General features: G+C 39.1%; 2 protein-coding genes across 2 annotated transcripts; both read left to right on the top strand.

Moving 5' to 3' along the window:
- The first annotated feature begins 2,203 nt into the window (after positions 1-2,203).
- Positions 2,204-13,557, top strand: dgkab (diacylglycerol kinase, alpha b). The gene is made up of 24 exons (XM_035662463.1): positions 2,204-2,356; positions 3,140-3,221; positions 4,798-4,874; positions 5,121-5,265; positions 5,598-5,672; positions 5,812-5,861; positions 6,006-6,080; positions 6,293-6,409; positions 6,558-6,675; positions 6,905-6,993; positions 8,058-8,168; positions 8,258-8,356; positions 8,466-8,516; positions 9,272-9,345; positions 9,673-9,747; positions 9,827-9,912; positions 9,994-10,083; positions 10,176-10,336; positions 10,501-10,565; positions 10,656-10,746; positions 10,845-11,025; positions 11,201-11,321; positions 11,600-11,660; positions 12,012-13,557. Exons 2-24 carry the CDS (start codon positions 3,149-3,151, stop codon positions 12,090-12,092), a joined length of 2,166 nt encoding a protein of 721 aa, XP_035518356.1. The 5' UTR covers positions 2,204-2,356; positions 3,140-3,148; the 3' UTR covers positions 12,093-13,557.
- Positions 13,558-16,363: 2,806 nt separating this feature from the next.
- LOC118328631 (probable nuclear hormone receptor HR38) lies at positions 16,364-22,804 on the top strand. The gene is made up of 7 exons (XM_035662468.1): positions 16,364-16,506; positions 18,197-19,033; positions 19,645-19,774; positions 20,037-20,200; positions 20,352-20,554; positions 20,660-20,838; positions 20,943-22,804. Exons 1-7 carry the CDS (start codon positions 16,498-16,500, stop codon positions 21,203-21,205), a joined length of 1,785 nt encoding a protein of 594 aa, XP_035518361.1. The 5' UTR covers positions 16,364-16,497; the 3' UTR covers positions 21,206-22,804.
- Positions 22,805-25,224: the final 2,420 nt, after the last annotated feature.

Raw genomic sequence — 25,224 nt, 5'->3', positions numbered from 1 at the left:
GTGCAATGTGCAGGATAGAAAAACCAACGGGAGTGCATTGATGTAATGCATATATACAGGGTGGGTGTTAAGAGTCTATCTCCTCACACCTCATATTTTCGTATATAATCCTGAATCATGCAGGAAGTGTGACACTGCTTTTGTTATCAGCTGGTGATTCTCGTTTTGGCCAAATGAAGATTTAATAGAAAATTACAATACTTCTAGGGCTGACAATATCTTAAAAAAACTAATATTTCTGTATTATATTTCCTACATTCATTTATTTATAAATAATTTACATATAAGTAGTCTCTCTACATACAGACACGGATGCATAAATTGACTCCAGATAGCCCACAATATGTTACAATACAGCTAATATAGGGTACTGTGATTATCTGTTTTACAAAATATGACTTGTTTAAGCCTTAAACTTCAGTCTTGACGTTGGAAACAGCTTGACAAGACAATTACAGTGCGAGGCCCCTTACTAGCTTTTTCTGTCATGCAGCAAATGGAGTGTGCTCAGTTCTCATGGAGACAGATCTTTTCACCTGCAAGCTCAGCAGTTGTTGTGATTTCATCCACAGCAATTGTATAAGTGTGTAAAAGTTCAAATTGTTCTTCTCATTAAATCTGAGACGTGTACATGCATACGAGCATGATTTAACAAGGACATGTAACTTTTTTGTGTAAAACCCAGTGACCATTGGTCAAAAAATCGAATCAAACTTAAATCAAACTTATTTAAACGGGTCACTGGTGCACTATGGGCCTGTAATGTACGCAGGCAAAAGAAGACAATTGTCCATTCAAACTTTGTGTATTTCATAAGGTTTATTTTTCTCCAAAACAAGCAAGTAAACAAAAGAACAACTCCTGCTCTGGTAAAAAACAACAAAAAACATCAGCCCACCCAGGTGCATGCTGGGCCTGTGCTTGCCTTCCTCCATATAACCTCAGGTGTCCTGTGTTACCCAGTATGCAAAATGACTGGTTTGTTTTGTATATATTTTTTAAACCTATATATTAATCATGTTTAATATGAGATACATGTATATGATGTAATACAACGGATTTCCTGATTCCCATGTCAAATGTAGGACATCCCATGTGGAAAAAAAATCCTACAATCATCACAATAATATATGTAAAACAGCATTTCATGTGTGAGAAAATGACATATTTCATATGTGGTTTCTAGACAGTGATGGAAAAACTATTAATATACATACACTTGTTCAATATATGCAATATATATATAGGCAATTATTATTTACAAAATGAATTGCAAATCAATATATTATAAGGGATTTCTTTTTATCCATTGTGAGGCCCTTCACATGTACTTGTATGACCATTTCTTCTTTTCTTTGTCCACAATAAATTGTCGTGCCATGACCATATTGCTTCAAATATGCTCTAATGTTCCTTTATGTTCATGTTTGTCCTCCTTTCCCTGCCCTCACAGGTTGGCCTCTATATATGTTCTATTATTTGTTTGGTTGAACACAGGTATTCAGAGCGTTCAACACTTGGCTTTCTGCTTATTAAAACCTGTAATTACTTAGTAGGAGTCACCTCCAGCCTCACCAGAGCAACCTTTGACCTGCCAACTGGTCCTCCACTTCCAGTTTGTTTTGGCTTTATCTTCAGTGCACTTAGATTAGATTTAGATGCATTAATCACTGCCTCAGCATACCTTATCTATTTTTAACTATGTTTTATGGACCCCAGCCTCCCTTATGAAACAAAATAAGCTCACAGTTTGATTTGATGTCCCTCTCTAAGCCTATTCAGGAAGCTACAACATGACATGTCCTCAGATAACACCTTGAGAACTCACATTTTACAGTCTCTTGTCAAAATGCAAAATTAAATAAGTTGACAAAAATCAGTTTATTTTGAACTTTAAGGCCCCCGTGGAGAGCTTTTCGGTCCCAGAGACAGTCCGTCCACATGAAGCACTTTTCAGATCCTCAACCTCTGAAAGTTTCATTCATTTACATCCGTTCATTCACCGTGTTAACGCTGGGAGCCGGAGAGCTTCATTCTGATTTTAGGGCTTAAAGCCGCAGTGTTTAGGAAATGGTTTGACCTGTCGGGAGGGTGCAATAAATCAAACAAGTGCGCGTGCCTGTGGCGTGTGTGTGAGTGGGCGTGCACGCGCGAGGCGGTGCCACTAACTGTAATTATGTGGCTGAGAGCTCCTCCTCCACCCATTCTTAATCCTCTATATCCGCTAATACCGAGGCACACTTCTACCCACAAGCACCAGCTGCTGTCAACCAACATATCAAAGTTCCGCGTCGTGGAGCTCCGTGTCCGGGACAGCGTTTTATTTACCTCTGCGGGAGTCTGAGGAGAGAGACAGGTGAGGAGAGAGAGAGAGAGGGAGAGAGAGAGAGGGAGGGAGAGAGAGAGAGAGAGAGAGGTAAGGAGCCTCAGTGGTTCAGTCTTCGTCCTGTGTGGATGTCTGAACACCTGTGCGGCTCTAACAGAGCAGAATAAATGAAGAAGTTGTGCCTGTCAGTCGGTCAGGAACCCTGACTTCAGTTTATAATCCTGTCTGATGGATTCATCCTTTTAATAACCTGGTCTTAATTGATTATTTCTGATTTGTTTTGGTTGTGCTGTATGTTGCTGATCAATTTGTTGCTGATTTGTTTTTAGATAGGAGACTTATACAGAGAATAAAGCTGCACACATACATACATATTATTGGTGTTAAATTGTCTTTTTATTTTCTTCTGCTGACAGGTAACTGTCCAAAACACTTTTACTTAAAGTTAGCAAATTAATCCTATCAGATCTTGTTGCAAACCTTTAAGCCCTTTCCACATTTCTAAACTAAGATCTGCTTGATAAATATGTCCTGAACTCACCCAACGTGGTATATTAGACCTAATTTTAACTGGTGATTCCTGGGATTCCTCAGACTGTCTGAATATCATAACCAGACACATTGTTTGATTGGGAGAGCAGTCTTTCTCAAAGCCCTATGTGCAATCCAAGAAATGGAGGCAAACCAGTTAATGTGAGTCACAACCACAACTATGGATGGCCTAAACCTGATAGGGTTACCTCCTTGTTTCTGCAACCGCTCTGTAGGTTCATCCCGGGGTTGTTCTTCATTGTTTTCTCTTTGCTCATTCAGCTGATCGGCATGGCCTCGTCTGATGATACAGAAGGGTCTCTGACTCCTGTGGATTTTATCCAGCTGCAGCATTACATGGAATGTAAGTCTCCCCTTCCTACTTCACATTATTAAGCATCAGTTATTATTAATATTACTGCATGTACAACATAATTGCTGAAGAGGTGGATTCATGTGGAACGGTCTGTCCTTTAAATCAATAGAGTCCGTATATTTGTCTTCATATCCACTTATGATTTTTATTTGAATGATGCTAAGTACATAAACTCAACTTCTCTACTTAAATACAATTTTAAGGTATTTGTACTTTACTTAAATTACTAACTTCTACTCCATTACATTTACCTGACACCTACTAGTATTTCTGAGTAATATATTTAATACAAAACGTATAATCGGCTTGTAAAATGTGACACATTGTTACAGATTAAAGCACCCATCTGTATTTAATGTAATTAAAATTAGTTCCAGCTAGATCAGCTGCAACAGTAGAATACTACTTCCACATGAATGCATCAGTAACAATAGTTATAATAAATAATGTACTGCAATATATAACAATCACAGGGGCTGTTTGTATGCATAACAGATAGAGATCTTTTACTTTTGATTCTTTAAGTACTACTTTACTATGCTTACTCTGTGCTATTATTACTGAATACTTCTTCCAGTACTGATGATTTGGAACAATAAAGATTGTGAAGCTGTGAGAAAGTCAACAGACAATGGTTGGATCACTGATTGAAGTTAGAGGAAAGAACAAAGACAACTAGATACAGAAGAAGACAAGTTCAAACAGTTAAATCAATCAGAATGCTCTCTATGTGACTATACTATATATATATATAATGTATAAACACTATATATTTCAGTTTATATGTTCAGCACAGGCTAAATATATAGAAGTGAAATATCAGAGTGCATCCTGATTGATCTGAGTGTGCAAACTTTTCTTATACCTGATGGATCACTGACTAATGTGTTTCCACCTCTCCTTCGGGAAATCAATCACTTTTCACAAAATGTGAAAGTCACTAAGCATCAGACATCGACATCGTTAAAGTAAATGTTAAATCAGGAAAGAGGAAATTCCTCATAATAACCCCCCATCAAACCAACAAGATAACACTCTGTAATGTTCCTCTGGAGGATCGTTCAGCATCAACACAAAAACACAAACAACTTCTAAATGTAAGTGCATGCGTTTGCACCGGGGTTTGAGCTTATACAGAATTTGATAGACCTGTTGACAGGAAACTAAAAGTGGTACGGGCTAAAAATATTCTAATATTGTGCTGTTCACTCAGAGGCTTTGAACAAAATGAAATGGGTGTGTAGGCTTTTAGAGTCTCCGGTGGGGGGGTTGTAGGGGTATTTGCACTGTTGGATAATGGATGAGTGGATAATTACACCTGTTCCTCTCTGGACCTGAGAAAAGCACCGTGTGTTGCCTCTGACAACAGGGGAGACATCTAATGTACACACTGTACGCCAAAGTCCACAGTTAGTGATGGTCTCACTGTCGTTTCCATGCAGTTAACTTCTCTGTTCTCAGTGTTTACTGTAGAACTTTTTCACCATTCATGTTCAGAACAGACAGATTCATATCTTTTTCTTGTGTATTCACTTTTTCCTCCTCTCCAATGTCCTCTTTGCAGACAGCAGTTTGCGTGTGAAAGATGTGATTAAGGAGTTTCACCCAGGGGGTCGGCTGGGCCAGCACAGCTTTGGAGAGGTAAGTCCGGACAATGAAACAACATTTGATATTGGAAACTTTATTCAGTTCTGTCCTTATCTGTGCTCAAATGGGAGTCATTATTTGGAAGTGAACTAATTCACACCTTTTTTCCTGTATTTAGTTCCAAATTATATCGTTTTCCAGTAAACTTACTACAAAATAATAAGGAAATTACAGTCCCGCCACAATTAAAGCATTGTTGTTTTGACCCTGAGTCTTCTGATGTTTGATTTCTTTCCACAGCGCGTCGATGCCGTGGGCTTCTGTCTCTTTCTCAAGACCTACCTAGAAGTGGACGAGTTCCCCGCAGATTTCTGCCAACGCCTTTTTCGCTATTTTCAACACGTTGAGCAGGATGTATCTACAAAGAGCCTTCTGCCCAAAGGAGGTAAATTATTTTTAAAAGTTTAAACCTCTTTTGCGTAACAACATGGAGCAGGTATTTAGAGGAAATCTCTGAGCCCTACAGTTATCTGTGTGTGGTTGGGAATGCCCCACAGAAAATAATCATAGAAAGAAAGAATGCTACAAAGAGTATTTCCTGCTGGATTCTTTGTCCAACGCCCACCTGTTTGTTTTTTTTATCTTGTGGTGCTGCGTCACAGGAATGTAACCGTAGGCGAAGATTTGGAGATTAGTGCACCTGTTCCAGTAACCAAACTCAGATCAAATATTTGCTTTCATTCTGCAGAACTAAACGTTTCTGTCCGTATCTTTCAGGTGGGGTCTTTCTTCGTGATGTGTCCTGTTACTTCTCAGTGCTGGAGGAAGGACAGCCACGGGAGAAGCTTGAATGTTGGTTTCATCTACATTTTGTGACATGTTTATTATTGTGCATTTAATGTACACTGACCACTGATTGATTATTAATAGATTGATGTAAGGAAGCTCTGATGATGATTGGATCACTGACTGACATATTTTCTGTTTCTAGTTACTTTCAAACTTTACGATAAAGACGGAAACGGACTCCTGGACAGCTCTGTGAGTTTTTAGTAACATGCAGGTTGTATACTGGTGCATGATGTACAGCGCACACCAAGATTATCACAGGTTACAGTATTTTGCTCATTGATTATCATGGATATAGTTACACTATGAATGTAAACCTTGCTGTCTCTCCATCAGGAGGTGGATCGTATAATCACCCAGATGATGCGGGCTGCTAATTACCTCGGCTGGGATGTGACCGAACTCAGACCAGTATGAGTCTCTCCTTGATGTCTTTTTCTTTTTTTTTTAAAGCTTATACAGTAGGATTTTCCTTTTATTCTAGCATGAAATAATTTGCCCTTAAAAATAAAGTCTGCATGAGGGTTAAAGTAAGAGTTTGTTTGACATCAGAAAGAGAGAAGACGTTTGGTATGCGGCAGTTAGATGATAAATAATGAGCAGATGTTTCTGTAATTGGACAGGTGCTTAAAGACATGATGACAGCGATCGATGTGGATGACAGTGGGACTGTCACTCTGGAGGAATGGGTGAAGGGAGGCATGAACAACGTGCCTTTACTTGTTCTGCTCGGACTGAAGGTGACAGAACAAGCATTACATACGACACTTACATTTTCCTACAACATAAAACCAACCTTAAGTGGACACAGCACAGCTTCTAGTGCTCCGTTTTCAGTCAACTGTGTCTGTCCTTTTAAACATCTTTGTGTCCTCCACTCACATACAGATGACTGAGAGGGACGGGCAGCATATTTGGAGGATGAAACACTTTAACAAGCCGACCTACTGTAGCGTGTGTCAGAGCATGCTGCTCGGCCTCGGGAAGCAGGGACTCTGCTGCACCTGTAAGAGCTCACAGCCGCCATCAGGGGGCAGACACGCACCTCATACACTAATGAAGTGGAGGAGTCTCTTCACGCCATTTTTAGTTCACTTTTTCTGTCTATTATTTATCCCTGCATTTTTCTATGAATAGAAATACATAGATTTTGCTATAAAATGATATACATATTAGCGGTGGAAAGCTTTGTCTTGAACTCATTCACCTCTGTAACATTTGTATTTCTTCTTCAGGTTGCAAGTACACCGTCCATAGTCAGTGTGCCAACAAGAATCCTGAACCCTGTGCTCGCACCTTTGTCAAATCTAAAAAGGAGGTTTGTGTAAGTAGCACAACAAATGAATTAAACCATATATACAGTTACTGCTATAAATACGGAGCAGCAGGACAGTGTATGTGGGACTGACTTAAAATAACCTGCAGTGTGCATGTAAATGGTTATGAAGGAACATGTGGACTTGACTGATGTGCTTTAGTTTAAGACAACAATGAGCTCTGTGACTATAGTGATCAATTCATGTTAGGTTTGGTATTTTCATGAGATTTGGTGACAACAGGAACAATAAAGAATGTCAGCAGACGTATCCTTTTAAGTTTTTGTCACATTCAAACCAAATCTGTGGAAAAAAAACTAGGAGGTGGATCTTGAATCATTTTGTTGTGGTTAAAAAATGTCAAGGTCAAGGATGAAGTGAAGGCTGATATTTGTCATGAATATTTCCATGTCAGGTTTCTTTTGACTGACCAAATGGCAGCAACAGTATACACATTAACAACATGGAACATTACAGTGCATTAGTCAGTAATAAGTGAAACCCATCAGTGTTTTTTTAAGTGCGGATTACAGCCGGCACAGTCTGCTCTGTACATCTGTTCAATGTCCTGATTTTGCACAAGCGTAGACAATGATCTGTTCGCTGTCTTTTTTGAGCGCAGTGTCACAGCCACAGCTCGCTGATTTACACACATCTTTACTGGATTCACAACAGTGAATTGGCCAAATTTCCTCCGCTGCTCTGGGAGGTTTGAAGTGCCAGTGGGCTGTAGGGATATTTGATCTGATGACTGCATGTCTGCCTGTCAATAGTTATCAAAAAAGTCATAAATCTGGGAGGGTGTGGTGTGTGCTGATTCTTTTAAAGGCAACTATAACAACATTTTTCCTGAAGTAATTTAGCTTTGGCTTGTCGTTTGGCACCACTGTAGTGAACATGAGAATTGTTCCTGGAGCTGAAGTTGGATAAGATCTTAAGACTTGTCTAGACATTATGAGAGTCGTGGACCTGTGATCACTTTAATCGACTATAAAAAAAAACAACCTATTCAGATCTTAATATAATTACACCTGTTCTTTAACCTGTCTGTTTCTGCTCCTCTTTGTCTCAGGTGGCGGCTCACGACTGGATCAGAGCTGACTGTAACTCCACCAAGTGTCAGGTCTGCCACAAGAAGATCAAAACTCTAGTGGGGAGGCGCTGTGTGTGGTGCCAGGAGATGGTGAGTGCTGTGTATGTTTGTGGGGACATTAATGAATGAATTAGAGATGGATCTTAGAGGATGTTCACTAAGTCTTGTGTCTCTTTCAGCGTCATGATGAGTGTCTTTTCTCTGGCTTATCGACCTGTGAATGTGGGCCACTGAGAGATCATATTCTGCCTCCGTGGGCCATATATGCCGTCTCAAAGGTAAAAAAAACCCACCAAACCATAAATTTGTCCTCAGCCAATTTGAGATCCTAGGATTATTGTTAGTTAATTGTCTGTTTGTTGGTTAATTGTCTGTTGTTTCCTGCAGGAGGAGGACACCAGCTTGTTAAATGTCACTCCTGATGGCCACATCCTGCAGGTCTGCTGTTATCAAATCTTCCTACACACTTTTATTCCTTTTCCAACTGTACACCCATGTGTTTTCTCTGTGAGGTCTCTTTCAAGTTGTCTGCTCCAACTACCATCTGCATATCATTGCTTTTGGGAGAATGTCCAATTTTAGTCATCCGTCATGCTGTTTTTTTTTTTTTTTTTTAAGATTCTCATGTTTAAAAGGACTGTACCAGTGTGTTTGTAGTCTGTTTGGTTCACTTCAGTGTGTTGGATAAAGTTATGGACAAATACATCTGTAATGGTTATGTCTGCTTCTGCATGGACAAGCCCACTGATCCAGTATTTAAGTTTAAAGTACCAGACACTCACTTCCTGTAAGTTTGAAAAGTGGTTGTTACCTCCTTCATAGAGCAGCAGCTGCCAGGAGCCTAAAGCTATGTTGGTTTCGATTTGTTCCACAAGTTTTCATGGCTGAGAATAAGTACCAAACTTGCTCCTGCTGCACAATCTGTTTCCTTTTAAAATGTGACATTCACTAAAACCTAAAAATATCAACAATATAATAATATAATGTTTAAATATTAAAGAACGTGAAGCTTTTTAGTGCGAGACAGGACACAAACCTGGGTCTGTGGTGTGGAAGTCGTGGTGCATGGTGGTGATGCACAAACCGAGGCTATATCCTCACAGCATGTGTCCATATGTCCTAACATAACTGTGTGTTTTTCAGATAAATTACATAATCCATCGGATCTTAATCTGTTCTGTATTTTCCTTCAGATTGTTCCAATTCCAGACACCCACCCTCTGCTGGTGTTTGTAAACCCCAAAAGTGGAGGAAAGCAGGGTGAACGGTAAGCAGCTCAAAGTCTTGATGTGTTTAATGTAATGATCAGTTATCAATACTCAACCTTCATGTAAAGTATTGCTGAATAACAATCATTTTCAAGAGTTTTTGCACTCTTATAGATATGTTGATATTGTGCAGTACATGTATTAGTATACTATACTATCTGCAGTTTATAGTTATAATATATTATTGATAGTTTAACCTGATTCTCCTACTGTAAACTTTCTTTTACCCCTATTTATTCATTTCTAGAATATGAATAATGTCCCTCTCACTTCCTTCTCCCGGAACGCCTTGAACAGTCTGTGTTGTGTCTCCGTGTTTTCCACAGAGTGCTCAGGAAGTTTCAGCACCTGCTGAACCCACGTCAAGTGTACAACCTGTCCAACGGAGGTCCCGCTCCAGGGTACAGCACACTTTCCCCACTATGAGACTTACAGTTGGACTTTGTTTCAGTTGCTTCATGTTAATGTTTGTTTCTTTAGACTGCACTTCTTCCGCAATCTGCGTGAGTACAGGATCTTGGTGTGCGGAGGAGACGGCACCGTTGGATGGCTCCTAGATGCTATAGGTACTGTAGGTCCCTTTGGGTTTTAGACAGATAATTAGGGTCATCATCTGTAAGGCTGAAGAAACGTACCTGTGATTTTAGACAAAGAAGGCCTTCAGGTGCGTCCTCCAGTAGCTGTCTTGCCTCTGGGCACCGGGAATGACCTGGCTCGCTGTCTACGCTGGGGAGGAGGTAAAACCAGCAACACATTAACTCTAAACCATCACTGAGGTATCAGCATTGGCACATTGACATTTTTTGCTTCTTTTGTAATCCTACAAAAGGCTACGAGGGGACAGACTTGAGAGAGATCCTGAAGGAGATTGAAGCCGGCGAATTGGTTTCCATGGACCGCTGGAGCATCCGGGTGATACCTGACGACCCCCAGGAGGCAGGAGACCCTGTACCCTACGAGATCATCAACAACTACTTCTCTATTGGAGTGGTGAGTCACTACCTCAGCAGGGAGGAATAATAACATCACACAAGATTATTTAGTGAGTTCTTTAACTAAACACAAAATACTTTTATTGTTATTTTCACACAGAAATGTGAATACAGTGCCTAAAATATGAGTTGATATGATTGCATTTGTGTCCGTGTGAGCAGGATGCTTCTATTGCTCATCGTTTCCACTCCATGAGAGAGAAACACCCCCAGAGGTTCAACAGTAGGTGAGTATTCACATTAACTGTATGAACAAAGAGTGTTTTCTATTGTAACAGAGATTTCTTTTAATCAGTAAAGTTCTTGCTGTTTTTAAGAATGAAGAACAAACTTTGGTATTTTGAATTTGCCACTTCTGAGACCATCTCTGCCTCGTGTAAGAAGCTGAAGGAGTGTCTCACGATTGAGGTAAGGATTTCTGTTACCAAAACTAATAATTTGTATTTTATTTTGCCTTTAGTTCAGTTGTGTATACAGAAAACAATCTTTTGTTTTGCTTCTATCAGTGCTGTGGGAGACCTGTGAACCTAAGCAGCATGTCTCTGGAGGGCATAGCTGTCCTCAACATACCCAGCATGCATGGAGGCTCCAACCTCTGGGGCGAGTCCAAGAAGCCTGACAGTGTGCCAGAGGTGGAGCCCAGTGAAGTCATCACTGACCCAGAACTGCTGAAAACAATCTCACAAGGTGCACGATTTTACATTTCTCTATTCTCCTAAATTAAACTCACTTTCAGTGTCCAAATATTGTCAATAAGTCCTCCCTACATTCTTGGATGTGAATGCCATCAACCTGTTTGTTTGTAGACTGATTTAATCTTTTACATACTCTTTGAACTTGATGTGTTGTTGTCACTCTGCAGATATGAGTGATAAGCGTTTGGAGGTGGTCGGACTGGAAGGAGCCATAGAAATGGGACAGATCTACACAGGACTGAAGAGTGCCGGGCACAGACTGGCACAGACTTCCCAAATTACCATCAGGTTGTGTACTTTTACCTACAGGTGGATGACAAGAATAACACCTGACAATATAAGACAGCTGCATGCAACAACAACACTAACAGTATTTGCTAAAATTAAACATAAGGTTGTATGCGGCTGTTGTTTTTGGATTGCATTACATTGTTATGTGTTCATGGCAGTTTATCCCCCTCTATGCAGTCTGGTGTAAACAGACACACATTATTCACATAGAATATAAATAGTACAATATATACATAGGACAATATAATCTCACTTTCTCTCCTTCCTGTGTACAGGACAATCAAAGCTCTGCCCATGCAAATCGATGGGGAGCCCTGGATGCAGCCTCCATGTACTGTAAGTGTTATTAACCCACAGCCAAGACCCAGTCATATTAGATTCAACTCAATGTAACTTCATTAAATTCATTCATACGTTTAAGGTAGACAAAATGTCTCTCATAGTCACTGATTATGCAGAGGGCGGATATTGGAGCTGGGCCAGTGGGAGAATAAACACAAAGTGTTTAGGATAAAGGGAACAATCTAAATTTAACTATAGCAGGGGCACTATATTTGTTTTATCATACAATTTTGAAGGACTTATCAAAGTTTCTTGTGTAGTTTGAAAATTATACTGAACAGATATGAACAAAAAATAATAAAATTGTCATTCACCAAAATTTTGTCTTTTTTAAATATATTATAGATCCACATAACTCACAAGAACCAAGCCAACATGCTGATGGCTGCACCCACAAAACCATCCGGCTTTTTTCACCTCAAGTAAATTAATGGTTGCACTGAATCCTCAATCCTGCTGAGGGTCGCCACGGACCGCCGGTATTATCGGGGAAATGATGCAGGATGAGTATTTAAAAGAGAATGTCCGTCGCTGAGTGTGTAACTGTGTGTTTTTATTATTAAGTATTATTGTGTATGTCTTTTGTGCTTAATCACTGGTATAATTTTGAATTACATAAACACAGACACTGTAGACAACTGCAAAATATCACTATTCTAGTCAGATCGCTGCTATTGTGTGCCAACTTCAACAAGATACAGCCATTTGTTTCCTTTTTGTAAATAAAAGAGCAGAACATGTATCTACAGTAGGAATATATCAGCTTATTTTATGTCGTGATAGCTTTTTCTTGTGGTTGATCAAATTAAAGTCTTGTTGAATTTCATTTGTACTTCCTAATGCAGCTGGTGATGAACTGGCTTTGTTCAGCCTTCAGAAGCTCACAGCAGCTCACCTCAACACTTTCCTACCTGTCTGTTCTCGTGTCTTTACTGTCCGTGTTCATCCGTCTGAAAGAAAATGTTATTTATTTCAGTGTTTTTTACTGTTTCTTAAATAGGCTGAAGAAATAATGTGAGAAACACTTAATTGAATGTGACTGAATGTGTTTTTTTTTTTAAGATTTGCTCTACAGTTATAAATGAAAGTGCTGGGCAGAGGGGCTTTCCCACATTTACCAAGTTTAGTATAAAAAAACGTCACGTCAACAACTTTGCTGACAGTTTATGTCTCTGCAAAAAGATTCTCCCATTGATTAGGCTTCTTAAAAACAAAATACACTAAAACCTAGAAAAATGTAATGTAATATTACTGATTATGTTAGTTTACCAAAATAATCTATTTTGTGAGAAATGTTGGGGAAAATGCCATGGTTGTAAGAGTTTGTTTCAGTGATGTAAATTATGTGTCTTTGGCTTTCAGGAGTCTTGTGTTGCATTTTCAGTGTACTTATATACAATTATAACAGCTCGTATGTTAATTTATTATCTTGTCTTAATGTTGAATTGTGTAGTTGTCCTTTGCGTGTGTGTCTTGACAATATTGTATACTCATGATGATCACATTGACAATATTTACTGAACTGTCTACAGATTAATTACCTGGTAATCTGGCTAAATCTTAAATGGCAGCACACTTGAAAGTTTACATGATCAAATATATTACCGATTATATCTTAATAACACACGACTTACACAGCTTACAACTAACAAATTTGTCTGTGAAAACATCTGCTGTATAACAAAGTGTACACCCATGCTTATCTGAAATAAAGGATGTTTATCAGCATTTAACAAGGCTTATATGACATAGGCATTTATTTAAAGTGTTGTGTGTATACTACACTTATATATACTAAACACACTTCTCCTAAATCTAAGTTGCTTAAATCTCCTTAATACCAAAGCATGACAACATACAGTGAGGCAGGCTTTGCACCAGTGTGGGAGGGAGCAGGAGGACTAATCCAGAAGTGGCAACAGCAAATGTTTAGTTGTGTGTGTGTGTGTGTGTGTGTGTGTGTGTGTGCTCTCTTGGAAGGAGGTATCAGACATAAAGAGTGGCACTGAGGGTTGGGGATGATGGTGGAAAAGAAATATTAAACAAATATATTTTCATATTCATTCACTGCAAATGAAAATCAAAATGCAAATCTTAAAAAAACAAGTGGAATAATTTTATATTTAGATTTTAGATCTAGCTGGACTCCAGTAAGACTGGCCTCATTCTGGTGAGTGTCATTTGCCTTGTCTGGATCAGATGTTTTAAAACTTTGCTTGGGTTATTTATTTTTAGACCTCTTTAGAGCTCGTTTTACAAGTTAAATTCTCATAAAGTCATTGAGTCCTTTTTCATGTGAAAGGTTCTGCTGGAGCTAAAATATGGTGACATACTGTATATAAATTTATTTTACATACACATTTACTTGTTTAGATATTTACATACATATGTCTGTATATCTATTAGTGGATTATAATAATTGGTACATTAATGTGTAAACATTATTTTAATGTTGCAGCCAAAGGTGGGGCTAGTTTTATTTACTCTATATACTGCTAGGTAGCTTAATCTACAGTACAACATCATCATTTATTCGTTTTTTTTTATATTTTGTATTAATAATCAGAATTTTAAAGGTATCTTGTAACTAAAGCTGTCAAATAAATGTAGTGGAGTAAAAAGTAACCATTGAAATGTAACACAGTAGAAGAATTAAATGGAAATACTCCAAAAAATCCAAGTATCTCAAAATTGTACCTAAGTACAGTACTTGAGTAAATAGTTACTTTGCACCACTGCTACACAACTATAGCACTATAACCTTACCAGTTGGTATTAGTGGTTTTATGAGGTATTTAATCATTTCTGAATGCTGAGGTGAAAATTACTTCTTACACTATGACTGTTTATTACTATAAAAATGTCCAAATTACAAAAACATGGCAGATGTGCTTAATTGACACGTGCAATGTTGTAACAGTATGTGTGTGCTCCTTTGGCTGTGTATTTATACGTGTGTGTGTACTAAATGCCAGTGTGTGTGTGTGTGTGTGTGTGTGTGTGTGTGTGTGTGTGTGTGTGTGACACTGAATGAAAGATATAAGACTACATGAATATACACATCCAGCCTGGTCTGTTATTTTATAATCATGCTGTACACAACACGGCATCATGCTCTCACCCCTGTAATTACCTCCATTAACTGCAGGCCGGTGTGGGCAGTCACATTAGCTGCTGCTTCTTCCCTCTTCGGAGAGAATCTCAGCTGTTTCTTGCCCTGGATGATGCCTCTCACTTTCTTTTGTAAAAAAAAGAAACCGGATCACATCTAGAGATCCCTGGAGAGGTTTTGAGTGTGTTGGTTTTTCTGGTTGTTGTAGAGTAGTTATGACACCAGGGGTATTGGATGATGCTTAAACTGATGCTGACACCTGCAGCTGTTGCCTTGACATCTATAGTGCAAATTGCCTGGTGATGACATAACGATGTGAAATGGTTCGTGATTTCACACCTCTTGAATTCAATGTGTAAATTGTTTTAATTGTAATATCCTGTAGGGATAAAATAAATAATAATAATCCAAATAAAGGAGATTGAATCTATCTTCCAGTGCTCAGAGGACTAATTATGAAGATTAAGAGAGACACAAGACAAACATAACTCTTTCATAACTTCATTTTCACAACCATTCAAAAAGTGATACCTTGTCTAATTCATTGTTAATTGCTTAAACTGAATCACATGCAATCATTTAGTATTACTTGTGAATTTTAGAAGTCAGGATGAGTCAAAAGTCCAAAGGATCCACATCAATTAATCACTTCATTATCTCCACAGAGCAATTGGTAGTGCGTCAGTAAAACAGAAACACAGAATAAAACATAAAGTAATTAGGTACATCATTACCAAGTAATAATGAGTATATATACAATGTAAAACAGTGATTAAAACAGCCATTAATGGACTTTGAGATAACTTGTGAAAAATATAGGCTAAATAATTATGGAGGTACAAAGTGTTCGATATCAAACAAATAATGAAACATTAAAATAATAATAAATGATCATATGCATAAAAGCAGAAAAAACTATATAACACAACCATTGTTTTTATTAATTATTGTGAAATGTCATTTCATCCTGGTTCTGTTGTTAAAATAAGTTTAATGCCGGTCATTTTTAAATCCAGCTGTTTTTGAAATAGAAACTGTAATATTGGGTAAATTATGAACAGGCTAAGGTATAAAATCCTTAATAAAATCACAAAGTGTTGCTGTGTTCTCATGGTATCCTGTGCTCTGAGAGTTTGGTTGAGCTTTATACTGTCAGTGGCAGAGAGATGGCAGAGGGTTTGAGTTTCTAGCTATTCTCTAAAAAACAACAAAAAACCCCATACAGGTGTTTCCTGGTATGTCACGTGATAACTCACCTTCCTGTTGTAAACGTTTATAATGTCTACATTTCCAGTCATAAAACGACTGCACCTCCAAACTACGGCTATTTTTAGGATTTTCCTCTAGTAATAGCCCCACGTGAGCGCCGCTGTAGTTGGAGGTTTATATTTAGAACGCACGCCCCCCCAAAGCCTCTTGCGTCAATGGAATCCCGTATCCCGTGCGTGCGTCACACGGAAGAACGTCTGTGTCGAACCGGACGCTGATTGGCCGGCAACCCGGAACGTTCCACCGCCCCGTTCACCATTTTTGGGCATTGACCCGCCTTTTTGTCGACGCAACCAAAATAAAACAACAGTGTATGGAGCCTCCTGCGTCGGTCTGACCCAGTGAGTGTGTGTGAGTGTGTTTGAATGAGTGTGTGTGCTGACAGCAGCTGGCAGAGGTGACATTCATCAGTTTCATTCGTTTGGAATAACTGAAAAGCTGGATATTTACATGAACCAGGTGAGTCAAAGTGGACTGTTTGTTTGCATGTATTACTATTTATTTATTTATTTATTTATTTATTTATTTATTTATTTATTCAGGGGGGCACATTATATTAGATTGTTATGCTTGCCTTGCTGCTTCATTATAACTACCATAATAAGCTCATAGAACAAGTCTGACTGGACTTCTGGGCTACAGCAGTAATTGAATGGTTTACTGGAAAATAATGTGTAAAGATGTCATATGTGCCCCAGCCTCCCTTCATGGGTAGCAGTCAGAACTACATTCTCAGCTGCAAGTTTGTTAGGTACACCTTGCTAAAACTAATGCATCCTAATACAACAACCCTGCAACACATACCTACATGAAGGCAGCAATGTTCAATTTTTTGTTGAAACTATTTTAAAAGGGTTTTGATCTGACTTCCCTTATTGATATAAATTGAGACGGCAAAATGTTATAAATTATTATAAACAAACATTGGAAATGATTATAAACAACAAAACAACACCATACCAGCAGAACAACTAATGTTCACTGCAGATTAGTTTAAGCTCAATGTACCAAATAAACCTGGCAGCTGAATGTAAACAGTACTTCTTGTTATATGATAAATAACATTTTGTCATATATTTTGTCATATTGTCATTAGTTAGGATATTTTACAAATAGTGATTGATTAAGTGACTCCTGTAATAGTTCTACTAGTGCAACAGTACTTTCCTGTACTGTAGTTTCTATCAACTGTCTGGTCTATGTTCTCAACCATGACTTTATCATGATTTTGGTTTGTTTTATGCATGGGTCTGTTATTATTGCTATACACTACAAGAACATGTACAGAGTCGTAGGGTATATTTATAGACATAAGACATGTTGGACAGTTGAACATTGTGGTTTCCCCATATTTCAAGCGTAATTATAAGTTTAGCAGTTTAACAAGTTGGTGTAACTTTAACAACTTTTAAAGAATGCTCAGGTGTTCTTGTGACGTGCGCTTCACTTTTGTATTGAAAAGCCCACAGGGTGAGGACATATGCACTTGTGGATACATGCCCATTCCCCCAGCCAAGCAGGCACATTCACGCACACACACGAACAGGCTTTGTCACCTTTCTCATTTCAGCTGGCATTCAGCCCACCCTGAAATACAATCTGCAACACTCCCTGGTTCAGTCCCTGCAAGAGGGTTGCCCTCGACTGAAAGAGGTTTTCAGAGCCTTAACAGCCAGTAACACAATATCTGACAATATTTGACTGCGTCACTGGACCACCATCCGCATTTTCTAAAGGGGAATGATTGGCCTGAAGCTATGTTGTTTAAACTCTTGGCTACTGTTTGGATGGTTACAGAGGGAGGATTAAAAAAATGCTAACCTAAATGTTTCAAGCAATATCTAATTTACTTGGATGAACTTCATTGCATGCATTAACTTACCACATACTTATGTTTAAATAAACAATTCCTTATCAGCCCTAGTTATCCCCAGTAATTTAACATGCTTTTATTTTGAAAAAAATAAGGATACACCATATTTTGAAAGGTTTACAGTTTGAATGTACATTACATTTACATACATAGATTTTTTTTTTGACATTTGCTTATTTTTACTGACATATGTTTAATTTAAACAAATGTCTTAAATGGACAAACATTGGGGTTTATTTTCATCCAAAGTAATTGTTGCTGTTTTCTGTCCTAGAGATGCCCTGTGTACAAACTCAGTATGCATCCCTGCCCCATGACACCTACTTCAGCTCTGAGCTCTTGAATCCTGACCTCAGTGCCAAACTGATGATGGACATCAGTGGCCAAAAGGACCAGCTGTCTACATCTTCGTTGCCCAGCATCAACACCTTGGTGGGAAATGGCTACATGGGGGAGTTTGATGCTTATTCCTGCAAGATTACCACCTCTCCCCCCGCCTCTACAGTTTCATTCAGCCATGCCGCGGTAGCTGAAAGTCCCTGCCCTCAGATGCAGAGCCAAGCCTTCAAGCTGGATGATCTCCAGGTGTATGGCTGTTACCCAGGGTCCTTTGCGCTAAGTTGCCTTGATGAAACACTGTCGTCATGTGGCTCTGACTACTATGGAAGCCCAGTTTATGCCGCTGCTTCCCCTCCAACACCGGGCTTTCAAACCCAGTCTGCACCTGTCTGGGATTCCTCTTTCAGCCCCTTCCCCTCGGCCCCCACATCCTCTGTGGCTGACAAGGGCCCCATGGCCCAGCAGCTTTCCTTTTTCAGCTTCAGCCCCACACCAGAGCAGCACTCTCCCCTGGGGCAACATCAGGATGTCCAGCCAGGCCAGGATGACCCTTTCTTCCTGTCTCCTCAGCAGCATGTGTCTCCACTTCATTGCCCCCCCATGTCTCTGGAGCAAGGACCCCTGGAAAGCCCCAGGATAGGGGAGGGGGCCATGACATCTCCTAAAACCCACAACCTAGGATCCAGTGAGGGCCGCTGTGCAGTTTGTGGTGACAATGCATCCTGTCAGCACTATGGAGTCCGCACCTGTGAGGGCTGCAAAGGGTTCTTCAAGGTAATTTGAAAAGAAATTTGCAGGTTTATTCTACTGATAAATTGTTGTGGTTACATATCGGCTGATAAAAGCTTATTGCACATAGATAACCATATCAGTGTATATGTCGGCTGGTAAGTATAGAGAAATTGTGGAAAAGATATGTTTGATGTAGTTTGGAAACCTTTCAAAAGGCCACTGACAAGTTTATGTTTAACTGTACAATGTATCGTTAAGGATATATCTTGTAAAATTTAAGGGATCCTTATTAAAAGTGTTATTTTATGTGTTTGTTTAAAAAAAGTTTCAGCCTCCTCAGAAATCCAAAAAAAGAGTATGTTATTCTGATTAAATAAGACATTCATATTGAGCTTTTACCAGTAACGCACCAAGGGTTATTGGCTGATACCAGTACTGATATGTATTTTTGTTTATAGAAATTCAGGTGCAAAACAAGTGAAGCTTTTTGAACATGCAAATCAAGTGGATTAATAAAAAGAAATCATAATTCTGTTGCTTATCTAACATAAGATAGTGTGCAGATTTAATCGTGCATTTCGGTCATTTACATTGTTATACATGTGCAGCATTGTAAACATATAGTAATGTAATTTTCTTTCCCTGTTTGACAGCGAACTGTACAGAAGAATGCAAAGTACGTCTGCCTTGCCAATAAAGACTGCCCAGTGGACAAGAGGAGGAGAAACCGCTGCCAGTTCTGCCGTTTCCAGAAATGTCTCGCAGTGGGAATGGTCAAAGAAGGTAATGCAATGTCAGACTCTCTTAAAGCTTTCAGTGACTAATGTATGATGACCAGAAACCGAGGTTTGTAATGACAGTCTAGTGAAACCAAAGCTAGGAATGACAGACATATGTAACCAGAGCCTTATAGTGCCAACTGCAGAAAAAGGGAAACTGAAACTGATACAGCAGTTGTGTTTTAAATTGCGGGGTGCAGCGATGGCTATGTGAGTCACAAACGTCTCTAAGTGTTCCTCTCTCCTCTTCTCTGTCCCTTTTTTAGTCGTACGCACAGACAGCCTCAAGGGTCGCCGGGGTCGTCTGCCCTCCAAACCCAAGACTCTGGCCGAGGCTTCATCCACGACCCCCAGTGTCAACATCATCGCTTCTCTTGTGAGGGCTCATTTAGACTCAAACCCGACCATCGGAAAGCTTGACTACTCTAAGGTAACTCTCAAGACAGTGCAGCATATCCAGAGCTCCTTTGAACCGATCAGATCAGTTACAATTACCTCAGTATGGGATGTAGAATGAAAGCATTAATGGTATTTGCAGTTCTTTTCAGTAGCACTGACCCATCCCACCTCTTCCTCCTCAGTACCAGGAGACAGTGGACAACCTGAAAGAAAAGGAGGATGCCGGAGATATCCAGCAGTTTTATGACCTGCTGACCGGCTCTTTGGATGTAATAAGAAACTGGGCTGAAACCATCCCTGGATTCACAGATTTCTGTGCAGAGGACCAGGAGCTGCTCCTTGAATGTGCCTTTGTTGAGCTCTTCATTCTGCGACTCGCATACAGGTTGGCTTCTTTTACGGTTAAAACAAAATGACTCTTTAACTAATATACTATATTAATGTGCACCTTTCAATATGCTGATTGTACTCTTGGTTTGAAACTGTGCAGGTCAAATCCAGAGAAGAACAAGCTGATCTTCTGTAACGGTGTGGTCCTCCACCGACTGCAGTGCGTTCGCAGTTTTGGTGACTGGATTGACTCCATCATGGATTTCTCCCAGAGCCTGCACCGCATGAATTTAGACATCTCCTTGTTTGCCTGCCTGGCCACACTAGTAATCATCACCGGTGAGAGCTTCTGTTTGCTTTTCCTCACAGTGAATTTCACTTCATTTGAATTTTATGTTTATATTCAGGACCGTGTTTCTCATGAGAATGTCTTTTGCATCTAGATCGCCATGGTCTCAAAGAGCCCAAACGGGTTGAGGACTTTCAGAATCACCTCATCACTTGTTTAAGGGAACACGTGAGCGGGAACGGTTCAGAACCGAGCCGGGCCCAGCCCAACTATCTTTCTCGTCTTCTGGGCAAACTCCCCGAACTGAGGACTCTTTGCACGCAGGGCCTACAGCGCATCTTCTACCTGAAACTGGAGGACCTGGTCCCTCCTCCACCAATAGTGGAGAAAATCTTTATGGATACTCTGCCGTTCTGAAAAAACATGAACACAAATGTGTTATTTGTAAAAAAAAACAAAAAAACACCTAATGTGAGGTTTTATCTTTGGACTCACACTGACTTGTGTGCTGACAAATGACTGACATTGTTCAAGAGACCATTATTTTTCTAACTTCAAGTTTTAAAATTGAATATGGTACCTGTGTGAGATTTATTTCAGTTCAATGAACCTTTCATAGACAGAGCTGAAATGGTATTAACAGTTAAGGACACAGTTTATATATATTTTTGTGTGCATTTCTAAAATGACTTTATTGCTGTGCTAGATGTGTGAATGTTGTCCTGGTATGCAGCTAGTAAGACGTGGATATTTGGGTAGATGCAATTCAATGTTACATACTCAGTTTTTCCTAAAAACAAAAGAAACACACTAATCTCTTAAAAAGCACATTTTTAAAGTTGCTTTTTGATCCCACTAAGAAGCTGAGGTAGTAGATTATTAAGCAGAAAGGCTGGCAGAATCCCACGTGGAGTCCTATTTTTAAAAAGGGAAATATTTTTTTGTATCACAAAAGATAGTTTTAGTCCTAATCGTGCTCCTGTGGAAGGTCTCGGACCAAAGTTTACACTCATTTTGATACTACCAGATACAAACCTTATTGCCTTAAACTAAACAAAATGTTCTGCCATAACTCTCGTGCTACCATTTTGCAACACCTTGTGAAGGCTGATGCTGGCAGGGTCCCTTTTCAACCGCATGTCCCTGTAATAACATGTTTCTTGGGTATTTAAGAACAAAAATGGACTTGCTGAATGAAAATGCAAAGTGCCTTTTACAAAGCTGACACTAAGTGAATTTTCATTTCAAATATCACATGCAGTGAGTCCCAATTAATACCAAAACTGAGCTAATCCCTTACAGTTTCACCGTCAGAATTCATTTCGTACTCGTGATTGTTGAATACAATTTCAGGTCTGTGTCAGCTTTTGTTATGAAGTGCCTGAGGGATGCGAGTGTCAGTACAGTTTTACAATGAGCATATATATACTTGATTGCACAATTCACATTGCTAAACAGGAAGCACATCAAGTGATGACAGGTTGTTCAGGATCTTCAAGAACTATATCCTGTTCAGATGTTCCTGAAGCAGTGGAATTCATAACTACAGTAGAGCCGTCACTCTCGAGATTAGAAGACTACAATTTGCTGCAGTACACTTTTTTACAATTTGTTTTTCCCCAAAAACGCTTGAAAATCCACATGCATAAGCAGGCATTTCATGTTTGTTATCAATGTGTTGAACCTTGATTCTGTGTACGTAAACTCTTCCACTGTCTTCCGCATTCTTCTGAACTGTCGTTTTTTTTTATATGTTCAGGTTTATTTTTTATTTTCATCTCAAAATGAACTTGCGAATGAAATATCTTAAGGCATCACAGTGAAATGTGATGAGAAGATGAGCAGCTAAGAGCACTTCCGACAGTGTTCAATCGGTATGAAAAAATATTTCTTTCTCGTACTGTATGTGTGTTGTTTGGGACATGTGTGGAGTTTGAAAATACTGCCAGGGTTTTCGTAAAATATTGCGGGAGTATTAAAAGAGAATGTTTGATATTAAATCTTTTTGAAAACACACAACTGTCTTTTTGTATTTCCTGTAGATCATGTAACATTTCTATGCTTTCTCCACATATATCTTTAGTTTCCTTTAGTTTCCATTGAGGAAGATTCCAGTTTCTCTACATGTTTGAGTTTCATTTTATCACTTGAATCCTGGTCTGAAATTCAAAGGGTGTATATTTTATATTCTGCCTTTGGAAGCAATGGCTTACAAAAATGGTAAAAGGTTATATAAAGGATATATCTATATTGTTGTTGTCAACAAATCCCATGAAAAGATCAAAATCAACAATGTGTTAGTTTGTCTCTCAACACTTTCTGATTTCTCTATACTCCATTTGTTCCTACTGAAGATGTAAATCTTTAAAAACAGGTCACTAATACTTACAAAATATACTAAATAATTTCCTTTAACAGCTGGGAAGTGTAGTTTTTTGCAAATGTTAGTCAAACATGACACATTTGTTGGCCACTATTCACAGCAGTGTACACACAGTATGTTAGAAAGGAAGGAAAATGTCACCCAGTGCAACAGTGTGGCTTATAAATGTAGTAGGAACATTCAAGGTATTCAGATTAATCCTAATGACTTTGGTGATCCCCTGACTTTTCCTTTAGCGCCACCATGAGGTTGACATTTGTGGTTTTAACTGAAATGTCTCAACATCTGTCGGATGGATAACCATAATATTTGGTACAAAGATTCATGCCCCACCCTCAGGATGAATAGTAATAACTTTGGCAATCCCCTGACTTTTCAACTAGCACCATCACCAGTTAAAAAAAATATTTATTACTTGTTTGTCCATTACTTTGATTAATGACGAAATACCGGAAAAACTAAAGACATTCCCATCAGCCACAGCTGCACTTTGTGTTTAGTGTTAGTTAGCAAATGTTAGCATGCTAACACGCTGAACTACGGTGTTGAACATTATACCTGCTAAACATCAGCATATTAACATTGTCATTGTGAACATGTTAGCATGCAGACATAGAATGAGCTATAACAGGCATGTGGCTACATAGTCAAAAACTTGTTATTAAGATCAACTGATTGTTCTTTTTGTAGGATTTATTGACCGGAGCTATCCTTTAAGATGAGTCTAGAAAACGTTTCCCGGTTCAGTGCAAGCTTAGGTTTTATTTAACACAGCACTCACTGTGCTGCAGTTTGTTACATATTAATGATGTGATGAAAAGTGACCAAAAGTAGTCCTTCATCTCCTTTTCACTGAGTCTGTGTTGTTTGTCACACATGGTGTTAATGTTGGCAACATCGACGACCAAAGGGAAGACGACACCGTGCCTATCTCAACCACAGCAGACTGCAGCACCGACTGCATTCAGGCGCTCGACACTCGATCCTACTGTACACCACGTTCCGGTCATCTGGATTTTGGTGTTGGCAGACAGGGTGGAAAAAAAGGGACAAGGGAAGAAACGAGGAGGAGGCAATATGAAAGCTAGCTTGCATTGAGGTGTTCATTATGTTACAAAATGGCAAACGTGCTGCCTAAGTCAGATGTAATGGGAGCAGCAGACGAGTACAGAAGAATTTAGATGAATGCAGCTGTTCCTTTGGTTCTAACTAAAAGCATTTCTTATCAGAACAATTTACAGTGTTTGTTGCTTTTGACTTGCAGTGTGAGAGTCTTTATAGTCACGTATTCATGACAGGTCAGACACGTCACCCACGTTACATTGCCCAAACCCAAACTCAAAATACATCCCCCTGTCAATATATTTCATGTTTGATGTTTGAACTCGGGCTGCTTCTTGACACCACCTTTTTCCAAAAGTGGAAATGTACCATCTGGAGCTTCCATTGGCCCCCTAACATTTGACCTGTGCCCTGACATGCAACACTCTTCATCCAGAAACAAACTGTAGCCTTACACCCTCCATACACGAGACATGTTCTGACCAGTAATATGTGGCTCACTTGTCATCGTGATTTGTTACACAAACATGCCGAGCTCCATTTTATACTTTGCTTTTCGATCTTCTCATACTGTACGGGAGAACATGTAGCACAGTGAAATGTTTGCTGTGTAGTTATAATACATTGAACTGTACAGGATTGTGCAGCATAAACAGTTTTAGTGACAATTGTATCTTTATATAATTAGAAATAAACATAAAGTTAGCTAAGACTGGTGGGAATATCATTCGTTTTTCTAAAATTTTGACCTGATGATGGAAAGATGAAGAGTCGAAGATCATCAAGGTTATTACAATTCATCCTGAGAGGGACATCCAGACATTTCACTCAGAGCCAGAAATGTAAACCTCATGGTGGCGCTGGAGGAAAAGTCAGGGGATTCCCAAAGTTGGCAGGTTCATTCTCTGGAAACCATGAATGTTTGTACACAATTTGATGCCAATCCATTATGTTGAGATATTTCACAGGATAAGTAAAAACTTTGAACTGT

The sequence above is a fragment of the Morone saxatilis genome, unplaced genomic scaffold (assembly GCF_004916995.1).
Source record: "Morone saxatilis isolate NCDOM2014 unplaced genomic scaffold, NCSU_SB_2.0 Contig18, whole genome shotgun sequence".
NCBI lineage: Eukaryota > Metazoa > Chordata > Actinopteri > Moronidae > Morone > Morone saxatilis.
This window is presented reverse-complemented; position numbering and strand designations above follow the sequence as displayed.

Coding starts and splice junctions, on each gene's coding strand:
- dgkab (XM_035662463.1), top strand. CDS start 3,149: ATGGCCTCGTCTGATGATACAGAAGGGTCTCTGACTCCTGTGGATTTT. Junction 6,994..8,057: donor AATCTAAAAAGGAGGTTTGT/GTAAGTAGCACA, acceptor TCTTTGTCTCAG/GTGGCGGCTCACGACTGGAT. Junction 9,346..9,672: donor GGAGGAAAGCAGGGTGAACG/GTAAGCAGCTCA, acceptor TGTTTTCCACAG/AGTGCTCAGGAAGTTTCAGC.
- LOC118328631 (XM_035662468.1), top strand. Junction 19,775..20,036: donor AGTGGGAATGGTCAAAGAAG/GTAATGCAATGT, acceptor TCCCTTTTTTAG/TCGTACGCACAGACAGCCTC. Junction 20,555..20,659: donor ATTCTGCGACTCGCATACAG/GTTGGCTTCTTT, acceptor GAAACTGTGCAG/GTCAAATCCAGAGAAGAACA.